This window comes from Polypterus senegalus, chromosome 6 (genome assembly GCF_016835505.1).
Source record: "Polypterus senegalus isolate Bchr_013 chromosome 6, ASM1683550v1, whole genome shotgun sequence".
Lineage (NCBI taxonomy): Eukaryota > Metazoa > Chordata > Cladistia > Polypteriformes > Polypteridae > Polypterus > Polypterus senegalus.
The window spans coordinates 71,603,331-71,627,377 of record NC_053159.1 but is presented as its reverse complement, the minus strand read 5'-3'; the positions used below and the strand labels follow the sequence as shown (position 1 = coordinate 71,627,377).

Below are 24,047 nucleotides of genomic sequence, written 5' to 3'. Positions count from 1 at the left end.
TGCCTTCTGATCATGTTTCTTAGCCTCTGAATAAAAATCTAATTAGCACATCCATCAATAACAGATGTATAGATTTAAAATATAAATCATATATATGTGGTGTTTTGTACTTTAACAAGACAGTGTAGGATGTAATAGGCTATCACAACCTGTTATGGTGGACATCATCTGCATTCCACATTTAAAACAAGACCTTCAAAGAAAGAACAGAGAGTAAGCAAGATTTTGGTTCATTCTGCTAAGTTTATGGGGACTATTTTAAAAGAAACACAGGAAAGAGACCTGTCTAGGATGAACCTTTTAACTTTTTGCTCTGTGTTAATTGCTGTGAGATTTACAGAATACAAATTCTCATCAGTGCTAAACAGGACTATAAACAGCTTTACCAGCTGTTTTCCTAATACACTGAGAAAAAATAAAGACAAAAAAAGAAATTCAAGCGGCAGCACTATTTAAGGAGATGATGCCTGCTAAGAAACACCAAAAGTTTATTTTATTGTGTGTTTGTGGAAAATATAAACCAGCAATGCTACTTACTGTAGTCTTTTCCAGTTCTTAATGTCCCAGGTGCTGTTGGCAATATTATTTCATAAAGCTTACTGGGCCCTTAGGAAGGTTATGCTAGTGTATAAGCAAGGAGAAAGCACTTCATGCTTCTTTCATTGAGCCTTGCACTATGCATCTGTAAACGACGAGGGACAGTGCTGAGTTATTTGTTTGCTGCAGCACACTTTAGTTTAGATACTGCAAAAATACATCTATTGCACATTTACTGTTATGTGGCAATACTTTAACAAAGGCTTCTTTAGGTCTTCATAACACTTTATAAAACATCAGTAGATCAGTTATTTATCTCTGGGCAGTGTGGCATATCAACATGATGGTAAAATGACTTGTTAATATGGAGGATCCACGGGTCTTAGACTAACTATGGAATATCAACAGAAATGTGTCTCAGTTAGGCCACTTCAGACCACTCCAAAGTCGAGTTTTGCTAGTAGGTCAGACTGCAGAAATAAATAAACACTTGACTGCTTCTTTGTAGGTGTTATGAAGACTTGAAGAAGTGTATGTTATGGTTTTGCTACATAATAGTAAATGAGTAATAAATTCATTTTTGTAGTACCTAAACTCAAGTGCTACCAGACACTTTACTGTCATGTGTGATTTCTCTCATGTTGTGCATCACACTTCCTCAGTGAAGCTGGACTCTGTGTGCACCACCCATGCTACAAACTCTGTTACAGGCTGTTTCCTGCTTCAGAAGTCTGGCTCTACAAATTTTGGAGCAGAGGAGGTCCTCAGGCCTTTGTTGCCAGTCTGCTTATGAATCCAAGGATTAATAAAATAACAGTGGGAGGTCGTGTCTTTAGTTACAGGGCCCCTAAACTGTGGAATGGTCTGCCTGCTACAATAAGAGATGCCCCTTCAGACTCACTACTTCATTTTAGCATATCCTGACTAGAGCTGCTGATTAACTGTTGTAACAGATTAAGATGCTTCTCGCACCCTTGCACCCTCAGACTATACGTCAGACACCAGGTAAAAATCCAATGATGATATTTATTATAATAATAAAGTGCACAAAGCACCCTCCACTCCCAAATACTACAATAATAATAATAATCCTCCACTCTCCCAGACGCTTAGCCACCCTGCCTCCCAACTCAGCTCGCCGTCTGGGAGCTCCCACAGTCCTTTTATACTCCCTGACCCGGAGGTGCTCCTGCCCAACAGTCCACAAGTCCTTATTCCTTCCGGGTCAGGGTAAATAGTCCTTTTCTTTTCAACCCGGAAGCCCGTCGCTCTTCCTATGACGAACCTCCAGGTCATAGGGCACAAAGAACTCTTCGGTCCTCCCTGCAGCTCCCTCTCTTGGCCCCAATGGCATCCAGCAGGGCGGTGCATAAAAACTCCATTGTCCGTGATGCCCTGCTGGTCTTCTGGGAACCTCCATGCTGCAAGGAGGGCTCCACCTGGCGGCTTGGGGGTATTGGCCAGGATAAACAGCCGGCCATCCTCCACACTGTACATACTGCATCTCTGTTGTTAGTCATTAGTACTAAAGCATAAGTAATAATGATAGTTATAATGTGTTACTAACCCTCACCTATTCTGTTTCTTTTCTTGGTTATTCAAATGTACCACTGTTCACCTACCAAGTGGTTTTGCCTGTCTAAGGTAAAGTCATGTCTGATGGAGGATTGCAGGAATCTTCGGGTAGAGAGGTCCTTTCATCAGATTGACTGGCTCATCGCTGTCTCAGCTGTGGAATGGCTAATAGGGGGAGGCAGTTTGATGGCTGAGGTCTCCAGGACTCTGAACAAATCCAAATCATATTATGTAATATCCTGCACTATAGATTTCTGCTCTGTACTTGCAATATTTCTACTGCACTGTTATATTGTATTGAGGATTACTTGTGTTCTGTTCTGTGTACTGTATTGTATTGAGCCCCTCTTTTTGACACCCACTGCATGCCCAAACAGCCTGGAATGGGGTCTCTCCTTGAACTGCCTTTCCCAAGGTTTCTTCCATTTTTTTTTCCCTACAAAGGTTTTTTTGGGAGTTTTTCCATATCTTCTTAAAGAGCTGTCAAAAGGCAGGACCTGTTAAAGTCCATTGCGGCACTTCTTGTGTGATTTTGGGCTATACAAAAATTAATTGTATTGTATTGTATTGTACTGTATTGTATTGTTGTGGGCTACACACTATGCACTAGGGGTCTGCAGCAGAGCAGACTTAGGTTAGTGTAAGAGGAGTTGGAGAGAGAGAGAAATCTGGTGCTTGCTAGACACCAACTTTGACCGGGATGTCTTGATGGGCAGTGATCATGCATTCTCTCTGTAGTTTTGCTTATTTTCTGTTAATCCTCAGGTTTTCCCCTATATCCCAAACAGGTATGTATGTCACTTTAAATAGCAATTCAAAATTTTTCAGTTATGTCCTCTTATGGACTGACATCCTGTCTGTACCTGATTCATGCCCTGATCCATGTGCTGCTGGGATGACAATTTATTAAAGAAAAGGAAACAAAGGGAAATAAAACAAAAACAAACATTTTGCTGATATGTAAATCAGGCTAATTTAGATGACAATTGCTTCCCCTAGTCTGCACATTCTGATTACAGATATAAACTTTGGCAGTGCAACATTGGGTTCAGAGTGATTAGTAAGTTAAAATGGGGAAGGTAAGTTAGGTTTTGTAATGGATAATAGTACATGTCCAGTTATTTGAACATTTTAGTTGTTATAAAGTTAGGTGTAAAATAAAAGTTAAATCAGTTTTTGATTTAATGAAAATGTTATTTGTACATGGTAATGATTTTAAGAGTAACTATTGTTTATATATGCAGGTTAAGATATGAAGTGTTATCACCACTTCCCTTCAATCAGGATTTGAAAGATAGTAGCATTGCTTATGATAAGTGATTTGTGATGGTGTGTTTAATAGATTCATTTTAAAAATTAACTTTCATATCATACTTTGCATTTTCCACCTTTTACAGTACACTTTACAGTACACAGGACATAGCAATGTTGAAAATGCTAATAATCTAGTTTTGCTGAAAAAAAAATGCATTGCTTTTCACAGATAATTTTTTATGAAGATCCGAACTTCCAAGGCCGCTGTTATGAGTGCAACAGCGACTGCTCTGATCTGCACTCTTACTTCACTCGCTGCCACTCAATCCGAGTGGAAAGCGGCTGCTGGATTCTGTACGAACACCCTGATTGCACTGGATACCAGTATGTCCTAATGCGGGGAGAATACCCAGAACCTCAGAAATGGATGAGTTTCAGTGACAGCATCAAATCCTGCCGAATGATCCGAAATGTAAGCCCCAAAGAAAATAGCTTTTCCAGTCTTCTTGGTAAAAGTGCATATCTTTGTATGTTATAATGTTTAACATAATTTCCAACCACTGATTACACTGCACAACAAAGGTTTTGCATCTTGAACACTGTTGGGTGTTTCTTATAGATTTGTGGGTGCTGATCACGAATATCACATCAAAATTTACCCAACACGTACCATTTCAGTTTTGTCATGATTTTTTCTTATATTTGTATCCAAATATTTTTGCTTCCATAAGTGACTTATCAACAATGGTTTGTACAGTCTGGGCATGTCCAGGCATGGAATCAGGCCAGGTTGGAAGCTGTTCTGTGGAAGCTGACATCCTGGGTATGCCTGGGCAGGTCTGAACGAGCTTGACGCTGTCTTAGCATGCTATAAAGGTGGCTTACATAAACTGATCCTTCTCATTTGGTTTATATAGATAGTGTGTATGTATAGTATCAGTATAGTAAAGAATAGTATCTGTTGCAATATAACAGTAAGTAACCTTGATGCTATAGATGTTTTGGTTTCAGGTGATATGTCTTGTCAATGTCATAACAGCCGCGATACATTCTGCCATATCTGTGGCGAATATACACTTGCGCCTCAGTGGTGTTGGATGACTGCTCTTGTGAAGAAAGCTTATCATCTGTATCTCAGCTGCAAAGTTGGTGATCAAGGCAAGGAATGGGTGCCTCACATTTGCTGTGCGACATGTGCTGTCAGTCTGAGAGCCTGGCTCAGAGGCACTCGAAAGACAATGCCGTTTGCTGTTCCAATGATATGGCAAGAACAGAAAGACCATGAGACGGACTGTTACTTCTGTTTGACTAATGGGTCTGGTTTCTCTGCCAAAAACAAGAAGTCAATTGAATATCCTAATCTGCCTTCAGCAATGAGACCCGTGCCACATGACGACAGTCATCCAATTCCAAAACCACCAGAGGACTGGACGTTAGACGAACCAGATGAAGAAACTGCAATATAGGGTACTGAAAGTGATAATTGACCCGGATTTTGAATCGTGCTTATCAGGCGATCCACATCTGATAACACAGTTCGAATTGTACGATTTGGTCAGAGATTTGGGTCTGTCAAAAGCAAAAGCCAAGCTGCTGGGTTTGAGACTGCAGGAATGTTGTTTGCTGTCACCAGGTATGAAAATTTCTGTGTTCCGAGGCCAACATCATGATATAACCAAATTTTTTGCACAAGTCAATAGTCTGTTTCTGTTGTGACATTGAAGGATTGTTCTCGGCCTTGGGTTGTGATCACAACCCGGAAGAGTGCCGTCTCTTCATTGAATCGTCACTGTTAAGCCTGAAAGCTGTTCTGCTACCCAAAGGCAACGTTTATCCTTCAGTACCTGTTGGCTATGCAGCACACATGAAAGAAATGTATGAGAATATGGAACTGTTGCTGAAGCATGTCCAGTATAGCAGGTACAACTGGAATATCTGTGGAGATCTTAAAGTCATTGCTCTGTTACTAGGACTGCAGCTCGGCTATACAAAGTAGTGTTGTTTCATCTGTGAATGGGACAGCTGTGTCAAAGAGTCGCACTATTCTCGACAGAACTGGTCACTCCATAAAAAGTTAGTTCCAGGACTGAAAAATGTGGCACATGAATTGCTTGTTGACCTGGCAAAGATATTGTTGCCTTCTCTTCACATAAAACTGGGACTCATGAAGAAATTTGTGAAAGTACTGAACAAGGAAGGCAAAAGTTTTCGTTATTTAAGATTTTCCCAAGAATAACTGACACCAAGATCAAAGGAGGCATTTTTGTTGGCCCCCAGATCAAATATGTTATGAGTGACGAGTGATTTGAAGGTCTGTTAGTTGGGCCAGAAAAAATTGCCTGGAAAGCCTTCAAAGATGTTGCTGACAATTTTCTGGGCAATTACAGAGCCCCAAACTACATTCAGCTGGTAGACAAACTTCTCAAAACATACAACACAATGAAGTGCAACATGTCACTCAAAATTCATTTCCTCCACTCACACTTGGACTTCTTCCCCAGAAATCTCGGTGCTGTCAGTGACGAACACGGTGAATGGTTTCACCAGGTCATTGCTACAATGGAGAAATGATACCAAGGCAACTGGAATCCGTCAATGCTTGCTGACTACTGTTGGACACTGCAACATGATGCACCAGGCATTGAATACAAAAGAAAATCAGGAGCAAAACACTTTTAATTCTGTTGAATTTAATAGCTTATTGAAACATAAACATGACTAAATACGCTATTGTCAGTAAACATATAAATGTCTATTTCTCAGAGTTCCTATGTGATGAAGTAAAACCAAAACTATATTTGTGCATACCCAGTAGGAGTAAAAACTTTTCAGGAGGCAAGACTTTAAAAAAAATTGTTGTGCAGTAATTATTGGTCCCATTTAAAGCAGTCTGAGGTTGCAGGTGTTGATCTTGCAACCTCAACCTCAACCTACGTAAAGGTGTAAGATTAGAGGAACCAGAGTGAATAGGAGATTTGGAACAAAAATGGGAAGTGTAAACTGCACAAAACTGACATCAAAGCACTGCAGAGAGAAAAGCATGACCGTCAGATCAAAAGAAATAGACAAAGTCATAACAATTTTTTGTCAAAACAAAAGTCAAAGACTTCAAAAATAAACTGACAGATTAAAGAGGTATTTCCTTTATTGAGATGATTCCTGAGCCCATGGCTCACAAATAAATAAGATGGCAGCCAAAATTGTGTCACTACTCCCACCGATATTACATACACTTGGGTGTATTGCATATCACTAAAGATGTGGGCATCATAGCAATCAAAAATCTGAAATACCAGTACAATGCCATCATCACTGTGCAACATTAAATTGATTAAAGAAAGAATAATAACAAAAGATCAATGTTACGGTATAGCTTAAGTTATGGCAAAAGAATATAGGTCAGCTCAATATTGAATTTAATTTTAATAATTGAATGATTACTCAATAGATATGATTTATCTATTCAAGGTAGGGCAGTATCAAAAATTATCAACAATCCTTTGGAGAAGCAGAAACAACAAAACACACAAACAGAAAATCTTTGGTAATCTGAGCTACTCAGTACTCCACAGGCTATGCCACAATTTCCTGTTATTTATTAGTACACATTTACAATACTTTCTTATGTGAATGCAGAGGGTGGTGCAGTGGGTCGTACTGCCTCCACAGGGGTCCAGCATCCAAAGTTTGGAATTTTCTCTCACATTCTTCAGTGACACACAGGGCGGGCTAAATGTTGGCCCCTGTGTGAACCAGGGGTGTTTCCCACCTTGCACCTTCTGCTTCCAGGATAATCCCTGGCCGTCTGTGACCTTGAGTTGAATTAAGCTTCTTTGATGATAATATGATTTAAGATATTTATTTGAAGTTTGTTAATTTTTCTATCAGTAATAGAAACAATAATGTTTACTGAATATGAAATGATCAAGTTCTAGCATTCCTGATGTGCAGCATGTAACTATTACAATCATCCATCCTTTGATCCATCCTCATGGCACACATTTATCCATCCATGTGTTATGACAGATTTTTTCATATGCTCTGCAAATGCGCATGTGAACATGTCCTGGAAGACAGGAGGAACAAATCCAACATATGATACCACTACATAAAGAATTACAAACTAATCAGTTGGAAGATTTTAAGTAGTTGGATAACACAACTGAGCATATTAATTTTCTACTATTTTTGTGTTTTAGGTTTATGGAAATTCATACAAGATTAGAGTCTATGAAAGGACTGAATTTAGAGGCCAAATGAAGGAATACGACAATGACTGTGATTCCATCTTTAACAGTCTTCAGTTCCACCAGATTAACTCCTGCATTGTGCTGGATGGGATTTGGGTGTTTTATGATCAGCCCAGCTATATGGGGCACCAATACTTCTTGGATCGAGGTGAATATCGCTGTTATACAGATTGGGGGTCTACTTCTGCAAAAGTTGGCTCATTTCGCAGGATAACGGAGTGCTAAAATGCGTGCACTTCATGTATAAGTCTGCAATAAAGTGTTTTTGAGCATCAAAGGCAAGCTTGTTCAATTCTTTAACTTCATGTATACATTATTATCATGGTCTTTCCTGTTATTTAATTCTTTAGTAAAAATGAACCTTTGACACACAGTGATGCAGTCCAAAAGGTGTACATTTCATTTTTTTTTCAAAATATTTGGAGTTCTTCGCCAATAAAATAACTATAACACCTGAGAATCCACTCCGGAACCTTCAGAACAAAAGCATGAAACGTCTTCTGTGTTCGTCCTTATCATCAATACGGTAACTACAGTAGAATGTCGATTATTGAAACTAATTTGATCCCAAGGCAGCTTTGAATAATCAAATAGTTTGAATAATTATATTATATCTTTGATTTTTTTTTTATTTGATGTATTTCAATAATTCCCATCATTTCCTGGTTGCATCTTCTCTTTTAAAATCCATTGGCCTGGGTTTGTGTCTATCATTGAACCTCCTGAAGGATCCTGGCTTGGATCAGCTGACAAAAGTGAAAGGAGATGGTGTTGCCACTGACCTGAAATGAGTGGTTTGAATGTACAGGCTAGCATTGTGTGAGACAGAGAAGAGTACCTGATGCAATGTGGATGGACCTGTGGAACATCAGAGGGCATTGTGTGCTGGTTCTCAGTCAACTGCAAGGGCCATGCTCAGACACATCAACAAAGGCCAATTTAGAGTTGCCAATAAGCCTAATATACACATCTTTCAAGATATTGGGGTGGATGGCCAGGATGCCAAGGAAGGACGGGGGAGGGAACAGGCACGGGGCATTATCTCCTCTGGAGCACTAGATGACAGTTCCCCTGGGTTGCAGCAGTGGCTTACAGTCCCACAGGGCTTCATGGGAGTTGGAGTTCAGTACAGCCCTGTTGGGTTCCATGGGTGTTGCCAAGGGGTGCTCCAGGAGCCAGAGTCAGGGGGAAGAGGATGAAGTTTGCCAGGAGGAATGGAGGCGAAGTAGAGAAAGAGAGAAAAAGAAATAAAGAAGAAGAAGAAAAGAAGGTGCTGTATGATTTATTTTGTGCTTATTGGAGTCTGTGATTGTGGTGAACGATTGGGAAGAGTTTCCCACAGCCAAAGGCAAGGAAGGAGTAATGCTAGCTGAATTTGAACAGCCACTTGAGAATCAGAGACCACCTTAAAAATAGGAGGAGGAAATAGCTTTAGCCTTTTTCCTGAAGCCAGTTTAACAAGGGAAAGCAGCCCTGCTTCGAAAATATTGCATGTTCTAACAGAAACAGTTTTGGTCATTCAAGTCAGGACATCTATGGTCACTCTTCTCTAGAATTAGCCTTCCCTTAATCTGAAATATTATCCACTGGATCTAAAGAACACCACATCGGAGAGTCACAGCTACTATTCAATGGAGAACATTAAATAAAGGCTCTAGCAGAAGCAGAGGGACTGTCTAGTTTTTTTAAACTCTATCCTACTTACAGTATCTCTAACTTAGGGAGTTTTCTTTAATGTACAGAGTCCTTTGACAGGTTCAGATTGTATATAATGGTGCAGTAAACCCTTAACAATTGCACAGTGGCTAAGGTTAGGTATACTGTTTGTGGATTACAATTTTCATTAATATGAATCATAAATAAAGGGAAAGCATGGCAACTGCCAAAAAGTGGGTATTTTGATAAGTTGTCAAAGGGGTTAAGAGACAGAAATAACATATGGCTTCTAAAGGGTAGCTTGGCAGGATCTGTAATTCAAAATTGAAAAAAAGACTTCTAAGTTCCCATATGGGCTGGCAGTGGCCATTATGCACAGTGCCCTCTAGTATTTATTGTGTATGTCAGATGGCAAAATGTAAATTGTCCAGCAGTTGGGTGACAGCAAAGGTTTTCCACATGGAACACTTACAGAATATGCCATATTATAGAAGGAAAGTAAACAAGCATTTCAGAAGGATAGCTGTCCGTTTATTTATTAGTTTGGTCTCAAGAATGCAGAGATACCCGGGATGACAAGAGCGAACATTCATTTGGCTTGAAGGTGAGTTTTAAAGGTCAGTTTTTGCCAGTGGCCAGTCAGCTTAGGTAATGAACAGTAAAGTCTCATCCTGTTGTGCTGGGAGTTCAATGTTTAGAACCTTCGTAAATCCATCTCACCCAACTGGTGGCCACCAAACTCCATGAAGTCATGCAGTGTAGGGTAATTTGCTTTTTTGTGGACATGCGGTCATATGTCATCTCAAAGGTGGCTATCAAAGATTTGTCCTTCAGCACAGTTCCTAAAAATTCAATAAGAACTCTTGATAATTGAGTTTTATTAATCAGCTAAATTTTAAATGAAACATTGCCCTTTGAAGAGAGCATGAAGAAGTGCATAATTCAATTGAAAAAGTAAAGGAAAATATGTTACAAAGTTAGAGGTCAGAATTAGTAACTCTTACACTCAGAGGACACATTAGAATTAGAGCATGATTGTAACCGAAATGGATGAGATCCTGGATATCATCTCAATATTTTCCATAAGAAGCTTGTGACCACAAAAGACAAGATTTTGCTACACAATTGCCAGTGATTGAGTGATGGCTTTAAAATCACGGCTGAACATTACTCTTTGTCTTTAAAGATGGTAATAAGTATGTGGCAGCAGAAAACACAATGGTCATTCCTTCTGTGTTTATGGTAAATAGGCCATCTTTTGTTCTCAGTGGAAGTAAACGTTTGGTTTTGGTAGTGAGTATACTAGATGACAACCAAACAAATGTTGCTCTTTAATTTTAACCATTGATAACTGACTGTAATAGAGCTTAGGGAACACAAATGTAGTTACAGTTTACAATTTGAATTATTTGTAAATGGGTGAAACTTCCATTGTGCCTCCATGGCTTAGAATAAAGCCAACAAATAAACATTATAAATTGTATTTTATATTTATAAAAGCAGGAAATAAGCAAATGAAGGGGGAATACAAAGTAACTAGGGAATCAAACAGAAAGAGAAAAATCATTGAATGAACAGTAGATGCATTTTTCAAAAAACTTAAAAAACACTGTTTGTCTCAAGAGCTGAGTGGTAGAGGTTTGGAATCAGAAACCTGGGAATTTAAAAAACTGCAATGGCAGAGGTCAAATGATTGGGCAAACATTTGTTAAAAAGGAAAACAAACTTAAACTTTGGAACATTTCACTTTTTACATTCTTGTATGCAAAGTATAGGGAAAGTATTGTAATCTTCCAAAAATTTGACCTTAAGATTTTGATGAATCTCGATGTTTTAGACCTCCCTTAGTTCCAAAATACCATTTTTGGAATTATGTCTGTTTGTCTGTCTGTGTGTGTGTGTGTGTGTGTAAACACGATGACTTCAGCACACTTTCACTTAGGTCAACCATATTTTGCATACAAGTATTAGGTACAAAGCGTAAAATTTCTATCAACTTTTTAGCTATTTCTGCTAATCAGAAGTGGTACTTTACCTTTTATTCACGCAGCTGCAGAGTCCAATTTTTTCAACTTTACTTTTATAATAATTGTTCAATATATTATTAATTTGATTTGTTTTGTTGCTGATGGTTCTTTAATGTACATAATACAAAAATATAATCATTGTGTTGCAGTTTACTCTTCAAATATCCATCACCATATCTGAGTACACAAGAAAGTGTAGGGGAGACCATGCCCGATTTTTTCTTTAAGCAATCATGTAGTGGCATCTCTATATGTGTTATAAACTTCAGAAAGGGGGCATTTATAATTCCTTAGTTCTTTATATAACATGTAGTCTTATGTTCATAAATCAAACTTGCAGTCATGAAACATGAATGGTCAGAAAACTGTAAGCCGTCGTTACCCCATTTGAAAACAAGGAAACTCAAACAGTTCTGTTTCTAGGTAACTAAAGACAGATTACAACTCTATTACTGGATTTCTGAGCACTAAGAAAGTCCCATTACAAGTTAACTTTAGAGGTTAAACAGGATCATCCATTATCTATGTATTTATGAGACACTAATCAAAATAAGCAAACGCTTACTGTGCATGTGAGTCATATTACAATCACGAAATTATAAATCAAGTAACTGCAAGGGTGCTCTGACTGTCTTTCTCAGTTCCCTGCAGACCTTTTCCTAGAAATCCTGCCAGGTTCCGGTACCTCAGAAGATGTCATTTCCGGTCCAGATGACGTCACTTCCGGGTCCGGGCCCTAGGATGACACCACTTCCGGTTCAGACGACGTCACTTCCAGGTCCAACCCCTTTGATGACATCACTTCCTATATGGGCCTTTAAAGCCGCCATCTTACTACCAAGGAATCAGTTCTGTTTTGGATTCAGTATTGTGAACATCTCTGTTAATTTCAAAACCTTTTGCAGCCATGGATATTATACAGGTGGCTGCCCCAAACCTTTAAATGATGTCTGGTCTGTGTTTTTATCACAGTGGCGTAGCCGGCAGGATTTTGTCCCAGAAGAAACTGGGACAGGAACTAAACTTCAGCCAGGAAGGAAAGTATCGGGGCCAAGTTTCTGGAAGGGGAGTTCGTCTGGTGGTCAGGAAAGGCTCGGTACAGGCTCTGCTCCATAAGTGCAACCCTGGCCTAGTATCTTACCAGAAGGAGAATGTAGAGGAGACACACAGACGTAGGCTGGTTTCTGGGGACGAAACAAAAAGGGCTTATTGTGTTCTCTCGGACAAGAGAGCTGAGCCTCCCATTGGGACCAAGGACCCAGCTAAAAATAGGTTAGCCCCAGACCAGCAGGTAGGGAGAATAAAACCTTGGAAATTCGATCCTAAGGGATCAGTTCGGGGGCAAGCTATGGCCCTCTGGGACCAGGTGGCGTTATGGCAAGGCTGTTTGAATTAACCCCATCCCAAACAGTGCAGCAAATAGCCTGCTTTATTTTTTTACAAGGGCTTCCCCAGCACTTTGCCCAGCCTGTTCAATGGAAAAGCTGATACAGCTCATAAAAAAACCTAAGCCAGCCTCAAAATCTGGAAGAGCAGAAGAATCCTCTAGTGGATTCCCTAGAGATTACGTCCTACACCATAAGTCTCTTCCATATAAACCGGAGCCTGTTCTGAAGTCCCTGGGCCGCTTGGCAGATAACCTATCTGGGAGCGAGGCGGAATGCAGGCGGAGGACGGAGGGCGGTTTGTGTGCCCTTGCTAATCCCCGATGGTTTCACATATGGGACAAGTAGTCATAAATGGTTACAAACTCAACGCATTGTTTGACTCCGGCAGCAACATTTCCATTGTTGATCACCGATATGTATGGATGAAAGTAAAGACCAGTATTAAATGTATTCACGGAGAAGTCCATACCTATAAATCCGCCCTAGTTTTCATTTCTCAAGTTGGATTGCTAAAAATCCACCTTTTCCAGTAATTCTAGGGCTGGACTGGTCTGATAATAAATGTGGTAAGCTACAGACTACTCCCAATCCATACTTGGGCCTAGTTATAAATGAGGATGATTCATCTCACGCTGTCCCATGCCGTGTTTTCAGCCAGCAGAAAGAGGTATGGAAGCCCGTGAGGAGGACGGAGAAACTCCAGGACCATCGCAGGTGGAAACATCATCCACCAAATGCCTCAACGATTTAGGAAGAATATCCGCCCCTTGCGGTCAACCCGGATGCTCCCCCAAATGAATTTTCAATTTAGAGAATTGCCAGCTTCTTTTAAAAGGGAGCAATGGAATGATGACTCCCTTAAATTTGCAAAAAACAGAGTTGTTCTCATTAATGGCCAATGCACGCATCAGTCCATGCCACAAGGACCTCACTTCGTGATAGAGAATGACTAATTATATCAGGTCGCCAAGCATGAGTTGAGGTCTGGAAATTGTTGTTAAACCCATGAACCTACCGTCGGCAGGTTTGTGAATTGGCACATCCTCACCTCCTTGGTTTTTTTGGCACCGATAAAACCTTAGAGCGGCTCAAGCTCAGATTTTATTTGCCAGGAATTCATGAGGAGGTTCGCCATTTTTGTGCTTCTTGTCTGGAGTGTAAATTACGGCAAATTCTCAGGAGGGACCATGCTCCTTTCGTTCCCCTTCCCCTAACTGATGTTTTCTTTGAAAGAATAGGGGTCGATATAGTGGGACTCATAGAGCACCTATTCTAAAAAGTCATATGGAAGAGGTGCAAGCAGCACAGGCCCATTATTATGACCGTGGCACGACACTCAGAGAATTCAATCTGAGGGATCGTGTCATGGTGTTGGTTCCCACCTCCCATTCCAAATTACTCGCCCATTGACAAGACCCTTATGAAATTAAGGAGAGGAAAGGGCTTGTCAACTATTTGGTGAAAGAACCCAACTGTCGACCAAGTGAGCAGATTTATCATGTGAACTTGCTGAAGCCGTGGAAGGAAAGGGATCCCGATCCCTCCTTGCTCATTCTTTGCTCTAATAGACACCCTTAATTTCGACGAGGAATTAATTTTCAGACAGAGACGGGAGCTGGAGTCAGCTCTCCTGTCTGTTCCAGAGGTGGTGAGCAAGAAGCCCGGAAGGACCTCTCTGATTACGCATGACATAATGACTGAGCCTGGAGTTATCACCTGAGAGCGCCCCTGTAGACTCCCAGAGGCAAAGAAAGTAGAAGTGGAGCTGGAAATCAAGCAAATGCTGAAACTAGGAGTAATAGAGGAAAGTTTTAGACCTTGGTCCAGTCCAATCGTCTTGATTAGTAAGCCTGACGACAGTTGGAAGTTTTGCAATGACTCCCAATTTGATGCTTATCCCATGCTTCGCGTGGATAACCTCCTTGAAAGGCTGGGCCAAGAAAGGTTCTTGACCACACTTGACATGACAAAGGGGTACTGGCAGATTCCTTTAACGGATTCTGCAAAGGTGAAGACAGCGATTAGCACCCCAAGCAGACACTGCCAGTATTGTGTCCTTCCATTCGGGTTACAAGGGGCTCCTGCGACTTTCCAGCATCTGGTTTTAATAAATTTTTATGGTAGATCCTCTCGCTCGGTCGACGGTTTGGTTGTTTAACCAAATAATCGACGGGCCCCTTTCTCTCTTTAACCTCGTAGGGTCCTTGCCAGTGAGCCAGTAGCTTAGAATGGGAGGTTGGAATGAGTACCATCACTCGATCCCCTGGACGGAACTCCCGGAGGACCGAGTTACGATTGTAACACCGGGCTTGCGCTGCCTGCGCACGAGTCACGTGGTCTTTTAGGAGTGGCCTGATTTTATTGAGCCTGTCACGCAGTTGTGCCACATACTCCAATATATTAGTGGAGGGTAGGGCCTCTGCCTCCCAACCTTCTTTTACTATATCTAATAGTCCTTGGGGTTGTCGTCCATACAACAACTCAAAAGGGGAGAAACCCATAGAGGCCTGGAGTACTTCCCGGTATGCAAAAAGCACAAGGGGTAAGAGCTGGTCCCAGTTTCTACCGTCCGCGTTGACTACCTTGCGTAGCATCTGTTTAAGCGTCTGGTTAAAACGTTCTACCAACTCCTCTGTTTGCGGGTGATAGACAGACGTCTTCAGGTGCTTAATACGGAGTAATCTGGCAACCTCCCTGAACGTATCCGAGGTAAAGGGTGTACCCTGGTCCATGAGGACTTCTCTGGGTACACCCACTCTAGAAAATAGGTTGACTAATTCCCGTGCGATATTCTTTGTGTTAGCGGAGCGCAGGGGAACCACCTCTGGGTATCGGGTTGCATAGTCAACCATGACTAATATATATTTATAGCCACGATTGGAGGGTTCCAGGGGTCCTACTAAATCCACCCCTATTCTGTCAAAGAGAACGTCGATTAGTGGAATGGGAACGAGAGGAGCGCAGTCCCTCCTAGGTATCTGGTTATTCTGACACTCCGGGCAGGACTGGCAGAAACGCCAGACCTCCTCATTGATCCCGGGCCAGTAAAACTGGAGCTTTATTCTCTCCAAGGTCTTCTCGGCCCCGAGGTGGGCGCCTAAGAGGTGAGCATGAGCTAGTTCGCATATCTCCCAACGGAAGGTACGCGGAACTAGCAGCAACTTCCCCACCTCATCCTCGTGGGTCGCAACTCGATACACCAGATCATTTTCCATCACAAAAAAGGGCTCGCGTGGTATGGAATCGTCAGCCTGTGAGCTGCCGGGGACAACGATAGCATTCCTGGCAAACCTCAGGGAATCATCATTCCACTGTTCTCTTTTGAATGATGCAGGCGTGGATCGAAACTGATGATCCAGGCTGTTTAGAGGGTCTTGTGAGCTGGTGACAGGAAGAGTTCCCTGGCTCGTGCCCTCCCTGGCAGATACTTCCGGGTCAGTGTCCGTCGCCGGAGAAGCGTCCCCCTGTGTGCCTGCGCCATTAGGCTCTGCCCGTGAGCACGGCGTGGGGGCCACGGGAAAGGTGCCTCGCCCCTTCATAACCAGACCCAATGAGGCCCTGGGAGCGGTGTGTATTTTACCGCAGTTTCTGTGCGACCAGTCCTGTCCCAAAATCACCGAAAAGGGGGGTTCAGGTAACGCAGCGACCGGCAGGCAAGTCAACTCCCCTTTCCAGGCGATGTAGCAGTTTGCGGAACGATAAGACCTGGTCTCCCCATGTACACAAGTGACTCGTAGGTGTCGATTTAGCCACTGTAGCGGTAAAACAAAATGGCGAGCGACAATGGTTATGTTGCTGCCGGAATCAAACAAAGCCACCACTGAGTGCCCATTTATTAACACCACTCCCATATTAGGGCTTGCCAAGTGATGCGACGGGGCACAGTACCTCTCTGATGTAGCCCAGGTGCAGTCCATTGGCTCCGTGTTTAGCGGGCAAGTTGGTAGCAGGTGGCCGACCTCGCCGCACTTGAAACAGTGCGGGGAGGCCACCTTTTCTTTAGGTTTCGGCGGCGCTTCTAGGAGACCCTGCATGTCCTTGAAAGGATGTCGCCGGACCTGCTGGGCGAGGAAACTGGGCATAGCGTTGACCAGGCCCTCACAGGCCACCTGTTCTACGACCTTCCGGGCTTGGGGACCCTCGGGCCGTAACCAACGCCCCATTTTGCCCCAGAAGTCGAAGGCCTATGCTCGGGCTGGCTTGTCCAGGTCAAATTGCCAGTTCCTCCATTCGCTCGCCTGCTGGCCCGGCGTGATGCCGTAGTGTGCCAGGATCTCCGTTTTTAGGAGGTCGTAGTCCACGGCCTCCTCCTCGGGGAGGTTGTAATAAGCCCGCTGCGCGGGTCTCTTCAGGTAGGGTGCCAGTATGGATGCCCACTCGGACCGCTGCCACTGGTTCCAAGTGGCCATCCTTTCAAAGATGCCCAGATACGACTCAACTTTGTCCGCTTCCGATAAGGGAACAAGAGGTGGAGGCGTCGGACGAGGTGGATCTGGTCTTACCGTCTGCGTGGCGGCCAACCTGGACTTCGTCTCTTCCAATTCTTGGGTGGTCGCGGTTTGCGCTAGTTGTAGGGACTGGATCTGCACCGTTATCCCTTGCAGAACGGTGTTCAGGTCTTGTCCTTCTGACATAACTTCCTTGCGCTAGTTGTAGGGACTGGATCTGCACCGTTATCCCTTGCAGCACGGTGTTCAGGTCTTGTCCTTCTGACATAACTTCGGACTGTCTATCCTGCAAACGACTACTAAAAGAGAAATCAAAATACAACATAAAGGTTTGGGGTTTCCGGCCCCGTATACTGAAAAATGATCCACAGTCAGACAAAAAACAGGTCAGTGTACATGAAAACAATATTTCAAGCGGGTTGACAAACAGAGATGGCGTTGGCGAACATTTATGTAGGATGGGCTGGAAGTGGAGGAATTCTGGGAAGGAGCCGTGGTGGAAGATGGGATTGATGACATCATGAGTAGTGGACAGAGGAAGGACGGAAGTAGCGTACTGCGGGAAGTTGTAGGAGGGAGGCTCATGGCGGCGGTGCGTCTTTTCTTCTGCAAGAAATAAAAGGAGAAAGGTTAGTATCCCGCCACTCCCTGCTGGCGTATGTCTTCCCGAATGTATTAAGGTCCGTCCGCGGCCCCCTACTCGCGTGTGTGTGACAAGAGGACAAAATAGTATAGAGAGTTCAGTTCCATACTATATACAATCATCAGATTCAAATGTTAACAGTTCCCACACACACCCAAGGACCGTCTTTACAACTTGTTTATAAGGTGTGAAGCCTGAAGTCCAACTCTGCTGTTTTCAAATAAAGACGCTCTATAACAGAGGTGAACTCAGATCAGAGAAAACAGAAGCCCTCCCCGCAAGAAATGTATACTCACATATAAGAACAACGCAGCTGCACCAGGCGTAAAGGTGTAAGTCCGGCGTCATCCTGCCAATCACCTGTCCTTCAAGAAAAACAGCACGGCTTACAGAGCTTGCCAACGCTACACCATCCAGATCTAAACACTAGCGTGATGTATGTGCCCAAAAAAAGTCTAACTGCATTTTCAACCATCAAACAGAGGAAGCTCTGCAGTATACTCGTGACTTTACGCTGTAGGAAGATAAGTAAATAAATCAAGATAAGTAACATTCGATCTGGCTTTTATATAAATAACATATAAATGCTTCTTATGTAAAGATGGGGGGGGTGGGGGTAGGGTAGGATCGTGAATGCAACTAAGAGAATGAATCTGAATAAAAAATAAAAAAAACAAAGCTAACCTTTACAAGTATCATACATTTACACCGGCTGTTACAGACTGACTGAAATCAAATGTATGTTTTTACTCTAAAATAGTAAGGATAAAAGCAGCTCACTTCTCAAAACAGACTCACCATGGATCAAACCTATGAAGTTTTGATTACCACTCAACAGCTGATAACATTGCGCCACCGAAGCAGTCATAGTAAATGCGTGTCAATTTTGCACCCTAACGCGTGTTTTTGTTCTGCAGTTATATTTTTGAAAAGAAGCATACTTGTTCTGCTATATTTGTACCTTTTGTGAAAGTGTTTATTTGATATTTGGAAATCAGGCTTAACACATTATACACTTCATGTCTACATTTTGTCAATTATTACTAAAACATGAAAAACGTTTCTGTTTTAATGATGTGTTTACTGTACATAGATTGTTGTAGACACGGAACACACATGAAATGTATGTATTCCAAATAATGATATAGTATTTATAAAAGGTGTCATTTTGCTTGACTTCTCACTCTATACAACTCCAAGCAACTGACATGCAGGTAAACTGACTTGAGCTGAAAAAACTGTGCGCCGGTAGGGGATGTGACAGCAGACTGCGTGCTGTTTGTTGCTTATCAACACATTTAAAGGACAAAAGATGCTGATGGAGAGATGAGAACCAATTTAAGGTGGGACGGCTCTATGAGTTTTTTCGTAGGTTCTGGTAATTCTAGTATTAATCCTAATGCATCAAAGGTTTATTTCTAATAACCTCATTATATCCATTATTTCCAATCACAAAAATTTTTGTTTTTTCTTTATTTAGCTTGAGAAAAGTACTACTCATCCACTCAGAAACACAAGTAAGACATTGTGATAGTGAAACAGCAAGGGTCATCGGGTGCTATTGATAAATACAGTTGCTCGTCATCAGCATAGCTGTGGTAGTTCACGTTATGCCCTGAGATAATCTGACCTAATGGAAGCATGTAAATCAAAAAGAGAAGCGGACCCAGGATAGACCCTTGTGGAACAGCATATAGAATATCATGTGTCTTTGAAGTATAATTACCACAACTAACAAAGAATTTTCTACCTGCCAGGTAGGATTTAAACCAATTTAAGACACTGCCAGAGAGACCCTTAGAATGTTTGTAAATTTTGAAGCTGCTGATGAATCAAAGAAGCGTTTTTTAACAATATGCTTCTCGTGAATGTTCTCTATTATTATTTCTATATTAAATTGTAAAAGAAAATGGTCTGATAGACCAATATCAATGATCTGCTTCACATCAACTTTCAGTCCTTTAGTAATTACTAAGTCTAACGTATGACCTGCTTTATGTGTAGGCTGATTAACGAACAGTCTCAAATCAAAAGAGTCCAGGAGGTGCATAAATTCTTTTACTTTTGGGTCACATTGTTTATTGATATGAAAGTTTAAGTCACCAACTATTAGGATTGTGTCATAATTTGTAATTATAATTGACACCAAGTCTGAGAATTACTCAAGGAAAGACACATTGTATTTAGGGGGTATATACACAGATAATGCTAGAAACTGAGAAATTCCATGAATAGCAACGGCAAGATACTCAAAGGACTTGAATTTACCAAAATGGATGTCTTTACACTTTAACCGGCTTGAGTAAATGCTTGCTAAACCGCTGCCTCTCTTTCTTTGGCGATCCACACAAGTAAAGCTGTAATTCGGAGGCACAGATTCGATTAAAACAGCCGCGCCATCAGAGCTAAGCCACGTTTCACTAAGTGCAATAAAATCAATTTTCCTACCACTAACAAGATCGTTGATGGAAAACGTTTTGATGGTTAACGCTCTAACATTTAATAAAGCCATATTTAATGTTTCGTAAGAGCAGAGCTAAATTTTATGTGCGTTAATGGGTAATCGAGATAGAAATTAAGTTATTTTTATTAGCGGCGGTCTGTGCGTATTTTTTATTTAATCTATAATCTGTTTTTATAGATTTAATACATTGTTCATCTAAAGGTGTAATTGTAATTAAATTATTTGTACTTATGCCGCACTGCCTTGATTTTTTACATGCATTGAGGTTAGTTAGGAATCAGTTGTGTTTTGGACTCAGTATTGTGAACATCTCTGTCAATTTCAAAACCTTTTGCAGCCAGGGATATTATACGGGTGGCTGCCCCAAACCTTTTTATGATGTCTGGTCTGTGTTTTTATCACATTAGGAACTGAAATCTCTTTTGTAAAGTAAATTTTATTTAAGCCAACACCTAATTACAATTAATTTGGAAAACATTTTTAACCATTCCTTGGCTCTAAAAATGACCCCCATTTTTGTTCAAATAATACAGAATTACATAAATATTTGCAGAAGTAGTTTTTTCATAACCTTAGTCCTCAAAACAATACAGGCTTACAGGATAGATACAATAACACAACCAATCAATCAATCAATCAATTAATAAATAAATAAACGTAACAAGTACAATGGGTGAATGCAATGAATTGCCTGATAGCTGGGGACAGAAAAGCTGCTTCTTGGCGAGCCTGTGGCTAAAATTTCTCCAAGAGTACGTGTCCTGGAGGGGATTTTTCATGATGGTATCTAATTTTGCTGTCATCCTCTTTTAATAGTTTTAATAAGGCATCAATAATGTTTAACGAAGCACTTCATGTAGACTTTATCACTTCTAGTTGCAAATTCAAAGAAATGGCGTTTTATCTTTTCTTGGGCTTTTCCAGCTGGTTCATGATCTACTTTGAAACTGTAATGCCCAGGATAATGTGAGAAGACCTGTGAGCAAACACACATGACAAGGTGCGAAAGCACAACTTCAACTTAACAATAATAGCACTTACAGTTGAAAAGGGCAGATTTAGCATAGCAAATATTTCACATACTGACTTGTGTCAAAGGTGACATCCTTTGAGAGGCCCACATTTAAAGTCACTGAGATCTTCAGTATGACCTATTCTATAGCTAGTGTTTGTCAATGGAGACTCAATGACTATGCGCTCGATTTTATGCACCTGTTAACAGTTTGTGCAGCTGAAACACTTGAACATAATCATTGGTTCCCATACTTTTGACCATATAGTGTGAATAGATAGATAGATAGATAGATAGATAGATAGATAGATAGATAGATAGATAGATAGATATAAAGGCATTTTTTTATATAAAATTACCTTAGCCTATTTGAATAATTAATAATTAATAAAGAAATATAAAATACTTGCTGGGCACACAAAAATGAGATTAAAATAAAGTAACAGTATTTCCTGGTTTTGATTTGACAGTTTTAAGTCGTCTTTTTCAAACATTTAATCAACCAAATAAGGATTTAAGCCTGCAGCTGCATTGTGACTTCACTGTAACTTTTTCTGTGCAGCACTGCCATGTCCCCAGCAGATCTCTTTGTTCAGAAAATGATGATTCTGTGTTTCAGAACAATGTGTTTAGGTTAGATAAATTGCTAAATTGCTGATTGAATGGGCTTATTAGTTTGTATAAAGCACGTATTAAACTTTATTGTTAAATGCAAGTATAAAAAGAAGCTGAATGCAAGGCCTCATTGAGGTTGTGAAAGGAGTCTGCTACAGTGACAGTCTGACAATGGGGAAGGTAAATTACACTATTTCATTTTATTTTTTTAGAAAATTACTTGTTGATCTCATAGTTTTAATTTTGAATAAGCTGATAATGATTTTATTATTAGGAAAACATCTATTTGTCTGGATTTCCTAAAAATGTTGAATTAATAGAATTAGTAACACCAGAATTAATATATAATACAAAACAAAAATTTTCTTTTTAGTAACATAATCATTCCATTGTAAAGGATTATTAATCATATATCCATTGCATATAATCATCTCTTATACATCATACATGCAATTTATGCAAACAGAAACATATGCAACTTTGGTATAACTCTTTCTGCGCTCTCTAGATCATATTCTATGAGGACAAAAACTTTCTCGGTCGCTCCTACGAGTGCACCAGTGACTGCCAAGAGTTACAGACCTACTTTAGTCGTTGTAACTCCATCCGAGTGGACAGCGGCTGCTGGGTTCTGTTTGAGCGCCCCAATTTTTTGGGGTGTCAGTATATCTTAACCCCAGGAGAGTACCCTGATTATCAGCGCTGGATGGGATTCAATGATTGTGTTCGCTCGTGCAGAATAATCCGAAATGTAAGTAACTATTAAATTGCATGACTTAACTTCTATATTTCTGTTATCTAAAAAATGGACAAGGAATCTGTTTTTGCTCCTTTTGAAAATGGTGGCTTTTGGACTAAGTTGATAGATAATATTGTTAAAGTTTATTAATGACTAACACAAATAATTTAAGATAATGGTAGCTTCAGATCGGATAATGATACACAAACTTTGTTTTTCACTTGTATTATTTCATGTTTTCCGCAATATGGAGAGAATCTCTTAACATGACTGTTTTTGCTTTGCAGACAAATGGCCCATACAGACTGAAGATATATGAAAGGATAAACTTTGAAGGCCAGATGATGGAGTTTACAGATGACATGCCTTCTCTCCAGGAACACTTCCATAACAGAGAGATCCATTCTTGTCATGTGATAGATGGGGCTTGGGTCTTATTTGAGCACCCTAATTACAGGGGACGGCAGTATCTGGTGGAAAAGGGAGAGTTCAGACGCTTCACTGACTGGGGAGCTATGCACCCTATTGTGGGCTCCTTCAGGCGCATAATGGAGTTTTAAAAGGCTCTAAAGTGATATTACTGGAAAACTCTTTCAAATGACATACAAATAGAATAAAATTCACAATAAAGGAAACATAATGTAAAATTACTTTATCCATCCATCCATTATCCAACCCACTATATCCTAACAACAGAGTCACGGGGGCCTGCTGGAGCCAATCCCAGCCAACAAAGGGCACAAGGCAGGAAACAAACCCCGGAAGGGCGCCAGCCCACTGCAGGCAAAATTACTTATTTCAGATAATTATATTAGAACATTAGAAAATCCTGGACAAGAACATGACATTCATCCCAACAGAGCTTGCCAGTCTTATTCACTTAATTCTTTCAAAATAACATCAAGTTGAGTTTTGAAAGTCCCTAAAGTTCTAATGTCTAACACACTACTTGGTGACTTATTCTATGTGTCTATGGTTCTCTGTGTGAAGAAAAACTTCCTAATATTTGTTCGAAATTTACCCTTAACAAGTTTCCAACTGTGTCCCTGTGTTATTGATGAACTCATTTTATAATAACAGTCTCAATCCACTGTACAAATTCCCGTCATAATTTTAAACATTTCAATCATGTCACCTTTTAATCTTCTTTTGCTTAAACTGAAAAGGCACAGCTCTTTTAATCGTTCTTCATAATTCATCCACTGTAGCCCTGGAACAAGCCTAGTTGCTCTCCACTGGACCTTTTCTAGCACTGCTTTGTCCTTTTTATAGCCTGAAGACCAAAACACAGTACTCCAGATGAAGCCTCACCGGTGTGTTATAAAGCTTGAGCATAACCTACCTGGACTTGTACTTTATCACATATCCTGTTATAATGAAAGTGATACCTCACAACATTTTGATAGGAGATTATTATTGGCTGCCTTGAGTTTCTGGTG

The 24,047-nt window shown here is 40.8% G+C and overlaps 2 protein-coding genes across 2 annotated transcripts; both read left to right on the top strand.

The window, feature by feature from the left end:
- Positions 1–3,182: 3,182 nt before the first annotated feature.
- Positions 3,183–7,841, top strand: LOC120530633 (gamma-crystallin M2-like). Its single transcript, XM_039755055.1, has 3 exons — positions 3,183–3,191; positions 3,596–3,838; positions 7,566–7,841. Exons 1-3 carry the CDS (start codon positions 3,183–3,185, stop codon positions 7,839–7,841), a joined length of 528 nt encoding a protein of 175 aa, XP_039610989.1.
- A 14,199-nt stretch (positions 7,842–22,040) lies between these two features.
- On the top strand, positions 22,041–23,168 carry LOC120530543 (gamma-crystallin M2-like). The gene is made up of 3 exons (XM_039754970.1): positions 22,041–22,049; positions 22,378–22,620; positions 22,896–23,168. Exons 1-3 carry the CDS (start codon positions 22,041–22,043, stop codon positions 23,166–23,168), a joined length of 525 nt encoding a protein of 174 aa, XP_039610904.1.
- The last annotated feature ends 879 nt before the right edge of the window (positions 23,169–24,047 follow it).